This window comes from Vipera ursinii (assembly GCF_947247035.1).
Source record: "Vipera ursinii genome assembly, chromosome: 4".
NCBI classification, from domain to species: domain Eukaryota; kingdom Metazoa; phylum Chordata; class Lepidosauria; order Squamata; family Viperidae; genus Vipera; species Vipera ursinii.
In genome coordinates this window covers 547,477-567,201 of record NC_139514.1, presented here as the reverse complement: position 1 = coordinate 567,201, position 19,725 = coordinate 547,477, and the positions used below count along the sequence as shown (strand labels likewise).

The 19,725-nt window shown below is 48.2% G+C and overlaps 3 protein-coding genes across 3 annotated transcripts; 1 reads left to right on the top strand and 2 right to left on the bottom strand.

The window, feature by feature from the left end:
- Positions 1-831: 831 nt before the first annotated feature.
- On the top strand, positions 832-4,420 carry RPS11 (ribosomal protein S11). The gene is made up of 5 exons (XM_083362399.1): positions 832-940; positions 1,032-1,163; positions 1,276-1,351; positions 2,730-2,859; positions 4,248-4,420. The coding sequence occupies exons 1-5, from the start codon at positions 926-928 to the stop codon at positions 4,369-4,371; spliced, it is 477 nt and encodes a 158-aa protein (XP_083218525.1). The 5' UTR covers positions 832-925; the 3' UTR covers positions 4,372-4,420.
- Positions 4,421-12,324: 7,904 nt separating this feature from the next.
- LOC310640291 (olfactory receptor 51V1-like) lies at positions 12,325-13,275 on the bottom strand (the record flags this gene model as incomplete). The annotated part of the gene is made up of 1 exon (XM_083362505.1): positions 12,325-13,275. The coding sequence occupies one exon, from the start codon at positions 13,273-13,275 to the stop codon at positions 12,325-12,327; it is 951 nt and encodes a 316-aa protein (XP_083218631.1).
- Positions 13,276-18,553: 5,278 nt separating this feature from the next.
- On the bottom strand, positions 18,554-19,513 carry LOC310640290 (olfactory receptor 52P1-like; the record flags this gene model as incomplete). The annotated part of the gene is made up of 1 exon (XM_083362504.1): positions 18,554-19,513. The coding sequence occupies one exon, from the start codon at positions 19,511-19,513 to the stop codon at positions 18,554-18,556; it is 960 nt and encodes a 319-aa protein (XP_083218630.1).
- Positions 19,514-19,725: the final 212 nt, after the last annotated feature.

Sequence of the window (19,725 nt, the reverse complement as noted above, 5' to 3'; positions counted from 1 at the left end):
ACATTGCTGAGAGCCGCTCAAAGGAGCTCCACAGAGAGAGGGGCGCCATATAAATTTTAACAAATAAATAAAATGGCACTCTTTTAAGGCAGGGCTTGTGAGATGGTCTCACGAGGTCGATGGTTCGTTAAGGTGCTTCGAAGTAAAAGGCATCATGAGGAATGCAATCATTCAAAGCTTTATTTAACGATAAAGTAAATAGAATGAGTTCCCTGACGTGGAGGCATCCATGCCTGGGTTGAGAGCTATGGATGAGCAAGCAAGCAAGCAGAAGAGAGAACAAAGAGAGCAGAGAGAGAGCAGCCCCTGATCAGAGGTTTTTATGGGGGGGGGTCTCGGCCCCTCCCTAACCATAAAACTCTCTCTCCAATGGGGCTGCAGGGGCCGGGGACCCCTGACCCACTTTGCTCCCATCTGATGACCTTTTGGGGGAACTGCCATGGCTGGCACAAAAACGTCTAACAGGGCTGTCCACCCTGGTCAACTTTTTCGAAAGACCCGTGGACTTAAAACTCCCAGAATTCCCCAGGGAGAATGGATCGCCTGGGGAATTCTGGGAGTTGAAGTCCAAGGGGCCCGTCTCCTCCTCCTCCTCCTCCTCCCTTGGCGCAGGCGCAGACCAGGGACTCCGGGACTTGCCTCTCCCCTTTCCCTGGTGGGGAAACCCCGCCCTGCGCCTTCCTCTCCCCCCCCCGCCCCCTGCAAAGCTGGCGGAGGAATTCTGGGAGTTGAAGTCCGCGTGCCCTTCCCGGCGAAGGCGGTTCTCCTTTTCCCCCAGGCACGCCTCCCGCTCCCGTCTCCGGGCCAATGGAGGGCCGAACGGGCGGCGGAAGAGGCGGGGCGCACGCGTCACTTCCCCCTCCCAGCCAGGATAAACCTCCCGGCGTGCCGCGCGCGGGCTCCCTTTTCGCTCCGCGCGGCCAAGATGGCGGACACGCAGGTGGGTCCCCCTCGGGCCGGGGCTCGGGCGGCGGGCGGCGGCGGGGCGGCGGCGGCGGTGCCCGGCTGAGCGCGCTGTGCTTCCCCCGCAGACGGAGCGGGCCTACCAGAAGCAGCCGACCATCTTCCAGAACAAGAAGCGGGTCCTGCTGGGCGACGCCGGCAAGGAGAAGCTGCCCCGCTACTACAAGAACATCGGCCTGGGCTTCAAGACCCCCAAGGAGGTGCCCGCGGGCGCCGGGAGGCGGGAGGGGCGGCGCTGGGCGGGGGTCCCGGGGGGGGGGTCGTCACGCCCGTCTCTCTCTCTCTCTCTCCCTCCCCGTTTCTCCCTGCCAGGCCATCGAGGGCAGCTACATCGACAAGAAGTGCCCCTTCACCGGCAACGTCTCCATCCGCGGCCGCATCCTCTCCGGTAGGCAGGGAGGGAGGGAGGGGCCGCCCCCCCACAGCCCTCTCCCCCTTTGGTTCCCTTCTGTGTGGGGGGTGGGGGTGGGCTAAGTGCCTATGGAAACTCTCGTGGTTTCCGACTGGAGTCCCCCCCCCTTGGAAAACGTTTCCCCTCTCCTCCAAGGAGCTTCCTCCGTTCTGACCGACTGGTGGGCGATGGCTGTGGAAAAGCCCCTGTGGGGCAGCCCTGAGAGTTTCCATGGACGTTTACACCCCACCCCACCCACACACACACACACACACAGAGGAGGAGAAAGAGCGATGTGTGTGTGTGTGTGTGTGTCCGGTCTGATTGATGCACTTTAGGTTTTTGAACTGCTATATTGCAGTACTGTTACTATGATTTCTTTTGCCTTGCAGCTCCAGCCTAGCAGCGTCTTTCTTTTTGCTGACAAAGACTTAAAAGAGTTAAATGGGAGACTAGAATAGCAATTTCCAGCATCTTTGGTCTCATCAGCTAGCCGCAAAGCGTATGGCTAGCTGATGAGAGCAAAGAAGCTCGAAATAGCTATTCTAGTCTCCCATTTAACTCTTTGTCAGCAAAAAAAAATTGAATGGGGGGTGGGGGGTCAGTTGTTAGCTCTCTTTAGAGTCCTTGAAGCCACTTGGAGGCTTATCTGTATTTTTAAAATCCCCTGAATTGGGGTGCAAATGAGTGCCAACCCACTCAGCAGCCCATCTGCATCCGAAAGTCAAAGGCCACCCTTTGGAATGTCCACATTCTGGACAGAGAGGACCCTTGGGTTTGAAGGAGGGGGTCAAAGAGGTCATCTGTGTCAAAGTTGAACAGCCCTCTCTCAAGGGGGGGGGGCGGGAAGAGGATGTGTACGACACCACCCATCTCCTGTTTACAACACAGACCTTTCAGCAGTTCCACACCCATTTGCACTTTGGTTCAGGTCACCCTGAGCTTACAAATGACCCCCAGGTGGCGTCAGCTGCTCAGAGTGCTAATGACCAGGTGACTGCAAGGCCCATAGATCCTTCCATTCCCCACCAGTCATGTAGAACCAAAGAAGCTGCTTGAATAAGAAGTGAAGCTTTTTTTTAAAGCTAAGAAAGTCCAATTGTCTTTTGGAAAAAGTATCTGGGATATCCTGGTGGGCCACTGGCCTCTGCTTCTGCCCTGCTCTCTCCCCCCCCCTTTCTGGTGAGGTCGCTGTGGCAAGGGATGTTTTTCTCACGATGGTCTGCGGAGCCCCTGAGAGTGGGTGCTGTCGACGCTGCCCTTTGGCACAACTGATGCCCAGCCTGGCCTCGGGCCCTTCCTGTCTCTCCCTGAAGCCCCAGATGGGCCCCCCAAGGGGTTCTTGGCCTTCATCAGAATTCCCTCCCTCTCCCAGGGGTGGTCACCAAGATGAAGATGCAGCGCACCATCGTCATCCGCAGGGACTACCTGCACTACATCCGCAAGTACAACCGCTTTGAGAAGCGGCACAAGAACATGTCTGTGCACCTCTCTCCCTGCTTCAGGTGAGGAAACGCCGGGAGAGGCTCCCTGAAGGCCTGCGGGGGGAGGGCTGCTGAGCTGGTTGCCTTGGGGGGGGGGGTCCTTGCAAACCTCCCTGTTTTCCATTGCGCAAAGGCCCGGGGGAGAGGTCCTCCTGTGTTGGGTGGTATAATTAACACACACCTTTTGTCCTGCACGCAGGAAGACAGAAATGGTTACGCTTTACATGTGTTAATTATAAAAAAAAATGGACCATTAATCTCTGACAGAACAATTCTGTGCAGTGTAGCCCTCCCCCCACCGGCCTCTTCCCATGAAAGCTGGGGCAATGGCAGCCTGTATTTTTATGGCCTAAGGCAGGAGTGTCCAACCTTGTAACTTGAAGCCTTGTGGACTTCAACTCCCAGAGTTCCCTAGCCAGCTGTGCTGGCTGGGGAATTCTGGCAGTTGGGAGTCTTCGGGTTGCCAAAGATGGACTCCTGTGGCCTACAGCAAGCCTTTTGGTGATGATGTATGATCTCACGATGGTCTGCAGAGCCCTCGTGTGAATGGGGCGTTGCTGAAGGTGCCAGTCTGGCATTCGCTGAACCAAAGAGCTTGCTTTACTTTAGCTTATCTTGGCCCCCAAATCACTGGCAACTGGGCAAGCCTTGGATAAGGCACCATGGGGTTGGCCTGTCCACTGTGGTCCTGGAGTTGCACCCCCACCTTTCAGCTCATCCTTTTTTGTGCCCCTGGTGGGGCTATTGGTGCTGTCAAGGATGCTCGGGGGATCCTCTCGTATCGGCAGCTCCTTTTCTTCCACGCGTGTGTTGGCCTGCAGAGAAGAAGGTGGCTCGTGTTGCGTGATTCCGTACCAGATTCCCTTCTCGCTTCCCAAGCGCCAATAACGAGGAGCATTTGGTTGAATTCAAACCACAGAAGAGTTGTATTATTGCTACCTCTAATACAAGAATCTAATCAACTAAGGATTAGTTGAGCTAAATTGGTGGTAGATAGAGTTCAAATAAAGTTCATTGAGAAAAGCAGTTCGGTTGGGAAGAGTTAGCGGTAAGAGGAAACCCAGCCGCCAAAGGACACTGTGGCTGGGCACCATCAAAGCTGACCCTGGCCAGAGCACAGAAGGGCTCAAGTAGTGCAAGATCGGAAGACGTGGAGAGAGCCCCTGGCCCGGAGAATCGCCAAGAGTCAGACACGACTGAAGGGGTAACATCAAGGGTGAACAGAATTCAAGGGAGGCTGGACTTTTTTGTGACAATGCAATGAGTCTAAACTGCTGACACCTTTAACCCCACCTTCCAGCCCAGCCTCTTCCACACCGTGGTCTGCATTTGACTTGCAGGAAGCTACTTTCAGATTTTTGTTGGCCAGTCTAAAGCTCTTTCCTCCTCTTCTCCCCCCCCCCTTCCAGGGATGTACAGATTGGGGATATTGTGACGGTGGGAGAGTGCCGCCCCCTGAGCAAGACTGTCCGGTTCAACGTCCTCAAGGTGACCAAGGCTGCCGGCACCAAAAAACAGTTCCAGAAGTTTTAAAGGCTATTTGTACTCTGCTTTGTATCAATAAACAAGTGGGTGTGATTTGGATGCTGTCTTTTCGTTAATGGCAGGTGCATTTCTCAACATTGGGAAGGGCTGGGAAATGGGTGCAAAAACACCCCTTGGCAGGCCTGATCTGGCCGCCTCGGGAAGAAGCAGAAGTGGGTGTTGCACATTTCCCTGCGTTTTCTGTGCACGAGAGGTGGTGAAGTTCTTGGGAAGAAGGACTGGAAGGCCTAAGAATAACAACAGAGTGGGAAGGGACCTCGGAGAGGTCTTCTAGTCCAGGGCTTTTCAACCAGTGGTACGGGTACCACCTGTGGTACATTGGCACCTGGCAGGTGGTACGCGACCATCCTAGAGAAGTGTTAGCGGGGGAGGGGAATGAGCTGAACCGGTGGCAGCACCACACAAGCCTGAGCAAGAGAGAGCTGGAACTGCAGGGCTGTCGGCTCAGCGGAAGCACCAGGATCAGTGCCAGGATCCAGATGGAGCTTGGCGCCGATCCTGCCGCTTCTGAGCCCAGAAGAAGCACCAATCAGCTGGAACGTTGCAGCATCTCCAGGGTCTTGTGATTTACATTCAGATGCTTGGCAACTGATTCATATTTATGACGGTCACAGTGTCCCAGGGTCATGTGAAGTGAGCAAAACCTGCAACCACCCAGCAGATAGGGGGGGGAATAAAAACCAAACACCCCACCCCACCCCACCCCCGCTGCCAATCCTCAACAGAAATGCTCACAACCATGAAAACCTCGGACAGGAGGAAGAGCGCTGCCAGGTGGGCAGGCAGGTTTCTTGTTCGGCTGTGGCTCGGGGGGGGCACTTTTTTCAGGGCCATTGTAACCTCGAACAGTCACTAAGCGAACTGTTGTAAGTCGAGGACTACTTGTACTTGATCACTTTTTTTCCTTTTTTTTGGTCATCAAGTTTTTGACACCTTGCTAGGCGACTGGTGGTACTCGGATGTCGCCATATCCTAAAAGTGGTACAGTGGCTGAAGAGGTTGAAAATCCCTCTTTCTAGTCCAACCCCCTGCACAAAAAGGGCATCTTGTACTATTCCAGATAGATGTCTGTCCAATCTCTTAAAAGCCTCCAGCGATGGAGCACCCACCACTTCCGTTCCGTTCCAGTGATGAATTACTCCCACTGTCAGGCTCTTTCTCCTTAATTCCAGTTTTCTTCTCTCTGTTGTTTTTTGCCTTCTGGTGCTTTGGAAAATAAGTGGACCCCCCCTTCTTTGGGGCAGCCCCTCAAATACTGGAATACAGCTGTCATGTCACTCCTGGTCCAGTTCACTCTCGTCTATGGTTAGGAGACTTCCTAGGTATGCTTGAACCAGAGACTGGGGGCCATTGCACTGAAGCACAAGTCATAATTAGGGGAGCCCCATAGGATTAGGGTGAGCTAAAGAGGGCTGAGCCTCTTAGAATAGGCAGGTGGTTAGGACTTAGCAGCCAGACGCTTGTGGATATAATGCATCAGGGAGGCCCTTAGGATGTAACTGCAGAAATGGAGCAGGACTACAAAGACAGTACAGGAAGTCCCCAGGCACAGGGAAATCCATGGTTAAGCGATGCAGACAGACACTTAAGTGGGGTAAACTCCCAATTTACAACATTTCATGAAAGGATACAAACTAATGAGAGCCTCAGCTGTGCTGGCTGGGAAATCCTGGGAATTGAAGTCCACAAATCTTAGAAAATTGCCAAGATTGGACACCCCTGATACACAGTATCTCGCACCCCTCTCGAGGGAAATGCCATAAAACAGGTGTCAAACTTGCAACGTCACGTGACGGGCCGTGACATTGTGACTTTTTTGCCATTGCCGGCAACGGGGTAGGCGCGGTTTTTCTATGATGTATGCGGCCCGTGGGCCGGCAGTTTGACACCCCTGCCAAAAAATGTTTCTGGTGTTTGTGCTGTACAGTTCAGTGTGGGCAGCTTTCAAGGCAGGTGTGGTTCTGGAGATCTCCCTGATTTTTTAAGACCTTTGCCAGCCAAGGCAGCGAAGGCATTAGGAGCTCTGCCATGGTTGAAGACGTGGAGGAAACGGGTAACCTGTTACAAATTCCTCCATTTGGAATCGCACCCTTTCAGTGGAGATGAGAGATTTCAGGATCCGAAGCAAGGATGAGGTGTCCAGGGAACACACGGCGAGTCTCTTGTTAACCTACACAAGCGTTATTATTTACAATTGCTTCAGTACCATGTGAGCAAATGTGCCTAAACAGGCATACTATCCTGTCCCAGTCCACACACAAACACACAGGGTTTCATGTGCTTATTCCATTTCACCAAGCCCCTTTTTTCCATTCCCCAGGGTTCGTCTGCAAGGGCAGCTTTTCAAGGATCTGTTCCCAACAAAGTCAATAACTAGTTCAAGTCACAGGGAAGTCAACATGGCACAACAATGTCCATACGAGTCCAAAGCACGAGGAGGTCCGCGTGGAGTCCAAAGGGGCACAATAGAGCAAAATCAATACAAGTCCATGGGTCAAAAGTGCAAAGAAATCAGCACGAAGTCCAGGAAGCCAAGGCATGAAGAAGTCAATGAGTTCAAGGAAATCCAGAGCACGTATAAGAACGGAATTGTGAACGGTTGTCTCTGAAACCCCTCAGACTACAGAGGCTGAGCTAAATAGCTGCCAACTGATGCGCCTCGTTAGGAGGGGTGAGGCTGCCTCCTTGCGAGTAGCCTCGTCGACCTCTGTTGTGCCTTCATCTGCTTGGTTCTGCACGTCCTAGGATCCGGCAGGGGAGGCAACTCCTGCTGACCATCCGCAGCTGCCTTTCTTCTCTGGCCAGCTGGTCATCCACACTGACTGCAGTTGGACCCCTCCTGCCTGTGCAGCGGGCTTTTCATCGAGGCGCCCCTGATACTCCTGGCATAGCCTCGCCTTGACGGCCCACTCCTGCCATGGAGCTTCCAGGTCCCCCTGATGCTCCTCCACATCCTTCTCAGATGTCGCTGGAGCCAGCTCTTCTCTCTTGCTTTCTCCATCCCAGATGCTGCCGGCAGAGTTGAGGCCTTTGAGCCTGACAAACGTGAAAAGGAAGCAAGACCCTCTCAGATTGTCTTTATTGTTAACAGGATAAGAGAATCTCGAAAGCCTGGCAAATTAATTCTTCAGATCTACTTATACCAAGCATAATAATGGTAAAAGGTAAAGGTAAAGGTAAAGGTTGCCCCGCACATGCGTGCTAGTCGTTTCCGACTCTAGGGGCCGGTGCTCATCTCCGTTTCAAAGCCGAAGAGCCAGCGCTTGTCCGAGGACGTCTCCGTGGTGATGTGGCCGGCATGACTAGACGCCAAAGGCGCACGGAATGCTGTTCCCTTCCCACCAGAGTGGTCCCTGTTTTTCTACTTGCATTTTTACGTGCTTTCGAACTGCTAGGTTGGCAGAAGCTGGGACGAGTAACAGGCGCTCACTCTGTTACGCGGCACTCGGGATTCGACCCGCCAAACTGCCGACCTTCTGATCGACAAGCTCAGCGTCCTAACCCACTGAGCCACCGCATCCCTATAATAATGGTAGTTACTCCAAATCTTTTTCTCACATTTTGTCCATTTTCTGAACTAAGGAATCTTTTTCAGCAATGCTCCTGCTCCTTCCTTCGCTTCTCCAGGAACGGTTACAGGCAGTTATAGGCAGCAGCAACAGCATAAATTCCTAACCTGCCACATTTTAAGAGTTCCCTCATGCTGTCTTTTCTTGGAGTTGAACGGAAGAACAGAAAGCTAAGAGAGCTGCAAATCACGGGTAAGATACATATAGTATATCTCACCCTCGGATTGGAAAGATGAAATACAGATTCCTTTCTCCTTGGCCAGCGCATAACTAAGGACACTTAAATCTTAATTTAATGAGCTCCCATTCAGCAGAATTCATACGCAACAGATCAAATGTCTATTCACATGTTCCCCCCCCCCCCAAATAATAGTGATTTGCATCCAAGATAGTCTGAACAAGGCACTGGAACCCACACTGACTTTATGCCGTTCTTTGCAAGCTGCATCATTTGCATGATTTAAATTGCCATAGATTACAAACGGTGGTGACATAACAGGCTTTCAGAAGGAAAGGATAACCACCTCCACACAAAACTGAGGTTTGTTGCAGGTGGGGGGTGGGGTGGAATATCCCACTTTCTCTCCCACACTCCAGGATCTAAATCTCACTTCTTTTTTTAAAAGAAAATTGAAAGCAATTTTTTTCCCATGGAATTGGACCAGTAGGGAAAAAAAAGAGTAGGAATTTTTTTGGTGCCCGATAGATAGATAGATAGATAGATAGATAGATAGATAGATAGATAGATAGATAGATAGATAGATAGATAGATAGATAGATAAGATAGATAGATAGACAGACACAGACATAGACATAGACATAGACATAGATCAGCACACTAAAAAGCAGAGACATCACCCTGCCAACAAAAGTGCGTATAGTCAAGGCTACGGTCTTCCCAGTTGCAATGTATGGCAGTGAAAGTTGGACCATAAGAAAGGCCGAGCACCCAAAAATTGAGGCCTTTGAACTCTGGTGCTGGAGAAGACTCCTGCGAGTCCCTTGGACTGCAAGGCAATCAAACCGGTCGGTCCTAGAGGAGATCCACCCTGACTGCTCTTTAGAAGGCCAGATCCTGAAGCAGAAACTCAAATACTTTGGCCACCTAATGAGAAGGAAGGACTCACTGGAGAAGAGCCTAATGCTGGGAAAGGTTGAGGGCAAGAGAAGAAGGGGACGACAGAGAATGAGGTGGCTGCTTCACTGAAGCAGAAGAAGGCGTGAGCTTAGATGGACTCCAGAAGATGGTAGAGCACAGGAAGGGCACCAGCATCTCTGTCTGCCCTCCTGCTGCCCAGCCCCCTGGGGCCTGCAGCGTCCTGCCAGGAGAGAAGCAGCCTGGAATTAAGGAGAAACTTCCTAACAGTGACAACAATTAGCCATTGGAAGGGAAGTGCTAAGCTTGTAAGCCGCCCTGAGTCTTCGGAGAAGGGCGGGAGATAAATGGAATTAAAATAAAAAAAATAAAAATAAAAAAAGTTGCCTTCAGGGTTTGTGGGTGCTCCCTGCTGCTGGAGGTTTTCAAAAATAAACCAGACAAACATTTGACCAGAATGGTATAATGTATAATGAGAAGTGTGTGTGTGTGTTTGAGCTAGATGACTTCTAAGGTCCCTTCCAAGTCTCTTGTTCTGTTCTGTTCTCCAAAGCACCTGAGGGCAGGACAAGAAGTAACAGGTGGAAACTTATCAAAGAACTTATCAAGACCAAGCTAGAACTAAGGAGAAATTTCCTGACAGTGAGGAGCATTAACCAGTGGAACAGTGAGCCTTCAGAAGCTGTAGGCGCTCTATCACCGGAGGTTTTTAAGAAGAGACTAGACAGCCATTTGTCTGACATGATCTAGGGTCTCCACCTCTATTCCAAATTGAATTCCCCACTGACTTTGGTTGTGGGAAGCTGGTAGAAAGTTGCTTGGTGTGAGTGCCATGGATTTGATTAAGAGAAAAGGATCTGCTTGTGTTTCCTGGTTGCCAGGGGTATTTTAACATTTTGTATTAATTTATTTAATTGGGCTACTGTATTTAATATTTCTTTTAATTTTTATATATTGTATTTTATTGTATTGCCCTGTACACCGCCCTGAGTCCTTCGGGAGAAGGGTGGTATAAAAATTATATTATTATTATTATTATTATTATTATTATTATTATTATTATTATTATTATTATTATTATTATTATTATTATTATTATTATCATAATCATAATAACAAAGTTGGAAGAGACCTTGGAGGTCATCTAGTCCAACCCCCTACTCAGGCAGGAAACCCTATACCATTTTGGACAAATGGCTGTCCAGTCTCTTCCAGTGTTGGAGCATTCACAGCTTCTGGAGGCAGGTAGTTCCATTGGTTAATTGTTCTCACTCTCAGGAAATTTCTCCTTAGTTCTAGGTTGCTTCTCGCCCTTTGAGAAATACTTGCAGGATGGACTAGGGCTATTCTTATCTTGCTAATTGTATTGAGTTTTTCTTAGCAATGATAAAAACTAAATACGACTAATCTACGCTATTGCAAATAAAACGTGAAAGTAAGAACAGGGACATTTCCTCCATCATATTATGAAGCCTACCTTACTCTTCAACCAAGAATTCCATTTTTTGGGATGGGGGGGCGGGATAGCACAGAGGGATGTGAAGCTTTGAGCAACTTGGGTACCAGAGCAACTCTGAAGGGCCAGTTTGCATAAAAAAACACACAAGTGAATGTTACTGGCTTCCTGCTAACTTTATATGTAGATCAGGGATCTCCAAGCTTGGCAACTTTAAGACTTGTGGAGTTCAACTCCCAGAACCCCTCAGCCAGCATGGTCTTAAAGTTGCCAAGTTTGGAGACCTGGATACATGAATACAAGAAGCTGGGTCTTTGTGCTGTAGTGTACCAGGGTGATGGTAGAAAGAGAGAGAGTTACCTTGCCTAGTGGCCATTTCACTTTTGTACACAAGACAATTTGTGCCATGTGCACCAAATCCCCTTGTCCCTTTGACGTGCAAGTGATAGGTGAGAAATTTGATTACTGGCCCTGATTTTTCTGGGGGAAAATTTCACAAAACAAGAAATCAGAGCCTGACAGCCTAGATTTTGCTTAATGTGAAGGCCAAATTCTTTCCATTGTCCAGTTGCACAACCCCAGTTTTTGCTGCAAAGCTCAACAAAGAACAAATTCATTTATTTTATTTTTTTGCATTTAGTGGCCAGAATGCTCAACAGCAAGCTATATTTTCTGAAATACACATGCATAGGGCTCTGTATAATCTTATATTATAATTCAGGGACTCTAATGTCAAGAAGGAGATTATATTCAGTTCAGAGAAATTTGATTGCAACTTTAGTACATTGCAGTCTTTTCCAAATTGACGCCCTCCCCGTAGGGAAACTGATGGTGCATTTATGGAAATATGACAAGCAACCAAAGAATAATCTGTGCAGGTTCCATCCAAAGCATGGCAGCACATCTGGAGAATGACGCAGTGGTTGACATAGCATCAATACTAAAGGGAGGAGGCTTAACAGAGTGTGCATATTATCATTCAATATCTTTAATTTCACACACTAACAAAGCAATGCTTAGGATCATCTAATGCAGATTAGAGCCTGACATGAGAAAAGAGATGTGTAGGATGGTTTTAGAAAAGGCTAAAAACATGAAACGTGACTTCAGAGGCAGGTAGGCTAACTGAGAAAGGAAAAAACATAAAAAAGAAATTAATATGCTACATTCAGAATAACAGAATAGCAGAGCTGGAAGGGACCTTGGAGATCTCCTAGTGACTGTTCAAGCAGGAGACCCTGCCCCATTGCAAATAAATGATTATTCAACTTAAAAACCTCCAGTGACGGAGCACCCACAACCTCTGGAGGCGAGTCATTCCACTGGTTGTTTTCACTGTCAGGAAATTCCTCCTTAGCTCCAGGTTGCTTCTCTCCTTGACTAGTTTCCATCTGTTGCTTCTTGCCCTGCCTTCGGGTGCTTTGGTGAATAGGTTGACCCCCTCATCTCTGTGGCGGCCCCTCAAATATTAGAACATTGCTATCATGTCTCCCCCGGGCAGTATTCCAATATTTGAGGGGACGCCACAAAGGAGAGGGGGCAAAAAGGCCCCCGATTTTGTTGAACATCTCAAGCTGTGGAAGATACTTAAAAATGGGGATCCTAGAATACCTCGCTGTCCTTGTGCAAAACCTATTCAAAGATCAGAAATGTCATGGTGGTGGCACTGACCTGCCTAGAAGGTTGGTGAGACAAGGTCCTTCTACTGTAGTTATTGCCTGGCCATCTAGCATTGAAAGGATTTCCTTGCGGGAGGCAAACAAAAGGATTGTGACGTTGTCTTTCTGTGCAGAGATTAAGTCCTCCTGCCTTCCCTTTGGCTACATCTTCCAGAGGTTCCTGAGCATCTGGAGGAGACGGCCAGAGATCTCCTTGGTTTTCATGCTATAAATTATGGGATTCATAAATGGTGGGAACAGGATGTAGACGTTGCCCATGAGCACATAGACAAAGGGAGGCGCATGTTGCCCAAAGCGGTGTATAATGGACAGTCCGAGCGCAGGAACGCAGAAGGCCAGGACAGCACAGAGGTGGGAGACACAGGTGCTCAGGGCCTTGAGAGGGCTGCGGCCGCTGGAGACCATGCCCAGGGCTGCCTTCAGGATTAGGCTGTAGGAAAGGAGAATGAAGAGGAGGTCAGAGCCCATGCTGAGGAAGATCAGGACCAGGACGTAGTAGTTGTTGAAAGTGGTGTCACTGCAAGCCCGGCGAATCAGGTCCTGGTGCAGACAGTAGGAGTGGGACAATGTAGGGTCTCTGCAGTAGGGGAACTTTGCCAGGAAGTAAAAGGCAGGCAAAAAGCCAAGGGTGCTCCTCAGAAAGAGGGCAAGTCCAATTTGTATGACTCTGGTGGTGGTCAGCAGCTCGGAGTATCTCAGAGGGTACCTGATAGCCATGAAGCGGTCCATCGCCATGGCAAAGAGCACGGCGGACTCCATGAGGGAAAAGGAGTGGAGGAAGTAGGCCTGAGCAATGCAGGCTTGACTGCCAATCTGCCTTAGGCGGAACCACAGGACACCCAGCACGGTGGGCATCGTGATGACACAGAGGCCCACGTCGGTGGCAGCCAGCATGGCCAGGAACTGATACACGGGCCGATGCAAGCTTGGCTCAACCCAGATGATGTAGAGAATGGAGCAGTTGCCCAGCAGGGCAACCAAGTAGACACAGAAGATGGCGATGCCAATCCAGCCGTAAGCCGTCTCCAGCCCAGGAAAGCCTCCCAGGGCAAACGCTGCCATGCTGGCATTGGCGAGGGTAGCCGACGCCATGGCGAGTCACAGCGAGCGCCTGCCAGTGGCGTAAAATGCTGAATTGTCACACAACCTTCTCGAGATGGTCCTTCACACAAGAACCAAGCCAGCCTGGCGCTCTCGAATATCACGCTGATGATCTCTCCTGACTCCTTCTTGGGCCAGGAGGTTGACCCAGAAGCATCTTCCTGACTTTTAATAGGTGGGAACCTGTCTAGTTCAGTGCATCGAGGCAAGGCTTCCTCTTCAAGAGCGCCTTGTCTCTGCTCCAAGCCGGGCAATCGAGAGATTCTTTGTGAGAGACAAATTCAGTTTTTCCTCTCTTCTTGTTTGGATGGGATTCATTCCTAGCTATGGTCATAGCCCGGGTTGCTAACAGTCCTTATAAAGGGAGAGGGTGGCTGAGGTGAGGCATCTGGGAGTCTTCAGCCAAGAGTAGAGGGGAATCCATGGAGACGGACGTTGCTGTGTCTTGGTGCTCTGCCTCGCAAGCAGCTCCCAGCCCTTAGCCTCAGCTGAGGTGCCTTCGGCAGTCTCTCGGGGGAGGGAAGGACCAAACAGGGCTGCAGTCCCACAATGGGAGTCTTCTAAGCGTACAGTGGGTTGGGTACCGTATGTGTACACTTGGAGAGTAAGCAACTGAATTTCATTTTCAATGTGTGCCATTGTGCCCACAGTAAAAAATGACAATGAAGGTTATCTAATAATATCTGCTGTTGGCCTCACTAAGCTGTTGCTGGAGCATCTTCCTCCCTCTCTCCCTCCTGTGGTCATATATAATTTTGGGGTGTCTGTTATAACTTTGAACAATTGTTAAGTGGCCTTACAGGCGGGAGATTCCCTGCCCTTGGGATGACCTTCCCCTCGGGTGTGTGTGTGTGTGTGGTCACTCTGTGCCCATCTTACGGACCGTCCATAAACAATTAAAATGTAGTTGTTGACCTTGCCTTGGCATAGGAAGGGTGGGGTGGGGTTGAGTCCCCTGCTTTAGTGTGTGTGTGTGTGTGGGGGGACAGGAATGCCATGTGAAGTTGGTCTTCTGGTCATCTGTATTATTCTTTTATTTTTATTATGTTCTCTTTCCAGGTAAGCCCCCCAGTTGAACGGTTCTGAAATTGCCATTCATAAATTAGAGGCAGCACATTGATTATGGGGGTGTGTGCCCATAACCCCTTAACCTCTTAACCCTTCTCCTTCTCTTCCAGAGCGGAGGGGAGGTAGACTCATCTCACATATGACAAAAATAATCAAGCCTTTTTTAAAAAACACAAGGGAAGATATAACCATTCCTTTTTTATTTTAAATAGTTACATGTGTGGAATAAGAGTGGAACAAAGTAGAACAGAACAGAACAGAATAGAGTAGAGTTGGAAGGGACCTTGGAGGTCTTCTAGTCCAGCCCCCTGCTCAAGCATGAGAACCTTTACCATCTCAGACAGGTGATTGTCCAGTCTCTTCTTGAAAACCTCCAGTGATGGAGTGCCCACAACATCTGGAGCTCAGCTGTTCTACTGGTTAATTGTCTTCACTATCAGGAAGTTTCTCCTTAATTCCAGGTTGCTTCTCTCTTTGATAAATTTCCAACCGTTGTTTCTCGTCCTTCCCTCTGGTGCCTTGGTGAATAACGTGACCCCCTAATAAAATAATAATAATAATAATAATAATAATAATAATAATAATAATAATAATAATAATAATAATGATGATGATGATGATGATGATGATGATGATGATGATGATGATGATGATGATGGAAGGGACCTTGGAGGTCATCTAATCCAATCTTCTGCTCAAATAGGAAACCTTATACTTCTTTGTGGCAGCCCCTCAGATACTGGAAGGCTGCTATCATGTCACCCCTGTTTCTTCTTTTCTTTAGCCAAATCCAAGTCCTGCAGCTGTTTGTCATATGTTTTAGTCTCCAGGCCTTGGATCATCTTAATTGCTCTTCTTCTCTGAACTTTTTCCCAAAGTCTCAACATCTTTTTTTGTAGTATGGTGACCAAAACTGGCTGCAGTATTCCAGGTGCGGTCTTACTAGGGTTTTATACAGTGGTACTAATACTTTGTGTGATCTTGAGTCTATGCTTCTGTTTATTCAACCCAGGATTGTGTTAGCTTTTTTGGCTGCTGCTGCACACGGCTGGCTCACGGTCAAGTGATCGTCTACTAGGACTCCAAAGTCCCTCTCACACTTGCTGTTTTTGAGCCGGGCCTCGCCCAATCTGTACTTATACCTTTGATTTTTCCTGCCTAGGTGTAAAACTTTGCTTTTCTCCACATTAAAACTCATTTTGCTGGATAGGCAAAATTCTTCAAGTTTGTCAAGATCTTTTTGGATCCTGGGTTTGTCTTCTCAGGTGTAAAACATTGTTTGGAAATGGAAGCGATAGCGCTGTTAACCCGGACAGCATCTGATTTTATTTTATTTTATTTTTGGGAGCAGGAGGATACCACTGGATGATGTGAAGCCTTGAGCAAACTGGAAAATATTAGCAGAACAACTGTAATGAAAAACATATTTATGCATATTTTATGGAGACATTAATCACCACAGGAAATAAATAAGAGTTCAAAACATATAAACTGTTGAAGTAATCTGGCATAATATCTCTAGTTAAAATTTGCTCCTTATTCCTTACGATGACTTAACATGGTCACTGTCAGCCATTCAGTTATGTCCGACCCTTGGCCACTCTGTGGATCAACAATCTCCATGCCCCTCTCTCTTGCACTGCCTCCTTCAGACCCTCCATGGTCATCCTGGTGCCATCCTTTTAGGGTTACGGTTAGGTCACCATGAGCTCACAGAGCAAAATGGACATCACCAGCAAATTCGGAATTCTTGGGTATGGTTAGGAGGGCACTTACTTTTCTAGGCTGCCCTATCTATGTTTCCTGGTAAAATACATGAGAAAATCCCATTGGAGGAAAATTCCACTTAGGGTTAGGTCACCATGAACTCGGAGAGGAAAATGGCCATTGCCAACAAATTCAGAGTGCTTGGGTATGGTTAGGAGGGCACTTACTTTTCTAGGCTGCCCTATGTATGTTTCCTTGTAAAATACATGGGAAAATCCCGTTGGAGGAAAATTCCACTAAACTAGTGTGCTGCTAATGAGTACTAGGCAGACCTTTCTCCTCTCTCTTTCCCAAGTGTCTGAGTTGGGATAGACCTGACACCCACACCTGCGCAGCAGTTGCCCTACCGCTTTAAGCTCTCTCCCCAGCCAGCACTGCCACATTGGTTGCAAAAGCTGTGTTGAGAGACAGCTGGGGTGTTGGTGATTTGTGAGAGAGAAGGTGTGCATCACTCTGCCATAGTGCTTTACTATGGCAGAGTGATGCACACCTTCTCTCTCACAAAAATGAGAGAGAAAATGATACTATCCTCCACTAGTAGAACTCACAAGAGGTAGTAGTTGGTGGTGCAGTAGCAGTGGGGAACGATGGCAAGAGAGGTGAGCAGTAGCCTGTAAATAGCCTGCTAAGCTTGTAAGCTGCCCTGAATCTTTGGAGAAGGGCGGGATATAAATGGAATTTTTTTAAAAAAATGCTTGGGTTGCCTACAGACCCGTGTTGTTGTTTTGGCTCGGCTCTCTTATGTTTTGGAGCCCACTGACTTAAAAAACTCATGACCACAGGGTGGCAACAGTGGGATATCCACAAAAGAGGTGGGCTATCCAACACAAGGTGGCAATCGCATAAGTTACATGAATCACTCAATGAAAAGAATACAAGCTTTGGGTGAAAAACATGTTGCAAAAGGGAATCTTGGCCAACGGGCTACCACAGACCTCATACCAGTACCTACATCTGGGGTGGGAAATTAATTTCCTAAGGGGCTACATGAGAAACTGGGACTGTTGTGGGGACCACTGCCCCTCCTCTCTAGCATGGGCTGGACAAGGACAGCTAAAGGGCCAGCTATGACCCATGGGCAGCAGGCCTGGCCCACATTGAACAAACATGGAAACATGGAAAGGTAGAGGGGACAGATCCTGCCTTAGAAGAGACCATTTTAATAGGGACAGGAATCTGCTTTTGGGTTATTTGACAATTTGACTAATTAACACTCCCATGAAGGCAGTTCCATATACTAATAATACAGAGATGTTAAAGCAACATGTCAGAGCATGCACAGTCTGATTGCGTTGAGGTAACCCAGGAGTAAATACAGTAAACCAGCTGCCGGTTGAGCTCCAGATGACACCAGATCTCCGCTCCTTCCGGCGCGGGTTAAAGACCCATTTATTTGAACAAGCTGGCCTGGCCTGATGGGGAATCACTTAGGGTTTTAATATTTATATATATATATTATTGTTTTTATTGCGGGCAATAATTTAATTCTTTTTTAACTTTTGTACTTTTGTAGTTTTAAGATATGCCCTGTTCACTGCCCTGAGTCCTTCGGGAGAAGGGCGGTATAAAAATTTAATTAAATAAATAAATAAATAAATAAATAAACAGTGGTTTGTAATTAAATGGTGGTTTATATTACAATATACAATTATACAGTATACAATTATATTATTATATTACAGTATACAATTATACACTAGAAAGAAAATACGTACACGTGGTGATTCAGCAAACTCCAATATAAAGCAGTTACAGCAGTCAAACGGAGGAGAAAGACTCCAGCAAGGCCTTCCCTTTTATACTCAAGATCTTAAAGGGATACACACGCCTGCTGAGTCATGCCTAACATTGCATCATTCATCTCACATTACACAAGCCGGTTAGCTTCTAAATCATTACCTTGACACAACATCAAGAAGAAAGGCTTCAATTAATTAAAAGTAAGAGCAGCAAACTTGGAGGGGGACCGAAAGGAGCTTCCAGAAGATCCTCCTAGGGATCTAGTGCCTCACACAGAACTATAAATCTCTAGGAGTGATCTGAAAAGGTTAACAACGTAAATGACAGTGGCCAGAGTAGAGGCCTCCTTCCACCAATCAAGGTTTGTCCTATACTGTGACAGTAATTGCCGAGATTTGTTTTGTTCCCTGCCACGGTTAGATGAAAATGAGGGAGCATCTATTGTCCTCAAAGGGAGCACCAGAAAGAAACCAAAACAAAACTTCTGCCTAAGGACACAGGACACTAAGCAGACAAGTCCTCATGAATGACCAGCATCCACCAAAGACCTCAATCAACTGGAGACCACTTGATGGCCAGAGAAAAAGGAAGGCCACAGAAAACCTGGTGCCAAACATTTCAGGATCCCCAACCGATCACAGTGTCTAGCGGCAGCTAAGATGAGAAGAGGGAGAAGGAGATTTGGGGAGCAGATTCAGACAGATCTGGGTTTGACAATGACCTTGTTTGGGAGGAACACTCTAATGACCTGTTCCCGAATCTCCTTGGTTCTCACTCCATATACAATGGGATTCAACATAGGAGGAACGAGAAGGTAAAGGTTAGCCAGAAGGATATGAACATGGGGAGCCACGTGGTGACCAAAGCGGTAGGTGAAAAATGAGAAGAGTGCTGGGCTGTAAGATATTGTGATGACACAGAGGTGGGAACCACAAGTGCCAAAGGCCTTGAACCTGGCCTCACTGGAGGAAAGCCGTAGCACTGCACGGACAATGAAGAAGTAGGAGAGGCCAATGCCTAGAAGGTCCCCTCCAATGACAATCAAGGCCACACTTAGCCCGTAAGCACTGTTGATTCTGGTGTCTCCACAGGCCAGCTGCACCACGGCCATGTGCTCACAGTAAGTATGATGGATAACATTTGTCTGACAGAAGGAGAGTCTTTTGATCAGGAAAGGGCAGGGGCACATCAGCAGGGTTCCCCTGACAACCGCTGCTATCTCCATCTTAGCAACCAGTGAGCCATTGAAGAAAGAATTGTACCTGAGAGGGAAGCAGATGGCCACATAACGATCTACAGCCATGGCCAGCAGCACTGCTGACTCCATCATACACAAAGCATGAATGAAGAACATCTGGGTCAAACAGGTATTAAACTGGATCTCCCTAGCCTGGAGCCAGAAGATGGAAAGCACCTTGGGCAATGTAGAGGTGGTGGCTGCTAAGTCAATAGTAGACAGCATGCAGAGGAAGTAGTACATGGGCCTGTGGAGGGCTGGTACTGATACTATGACTAGTAAAATGATAGAATTCCCAGCAATAATGATGACATAGCCAGTGCAAACTGCCACTGAGAACCACATGTGGTATGCCTCCAGGCCTGGGATGCCTTGCAACACAAAGATAAAGGACCAGGAGTATGTCAAATTGCCCATCATTCAGGTCATCCAAGATGAACCAATCACTTTGGCCACCAGCTTCACTGAAGATCGTAGCACCTGTCAATCAAAGCAGAGAAAGAGATAGGTGATGAGGTTGGTTGTTGGGACCAGAGGCTTAGTCTTCCAAGCTTTCAGACTTGCCTTGGAGCCCATTCTCAGGGAACGTCTCTCCCTCTCTCTCTCTCCAGGATGTCTGCACTGGGCCC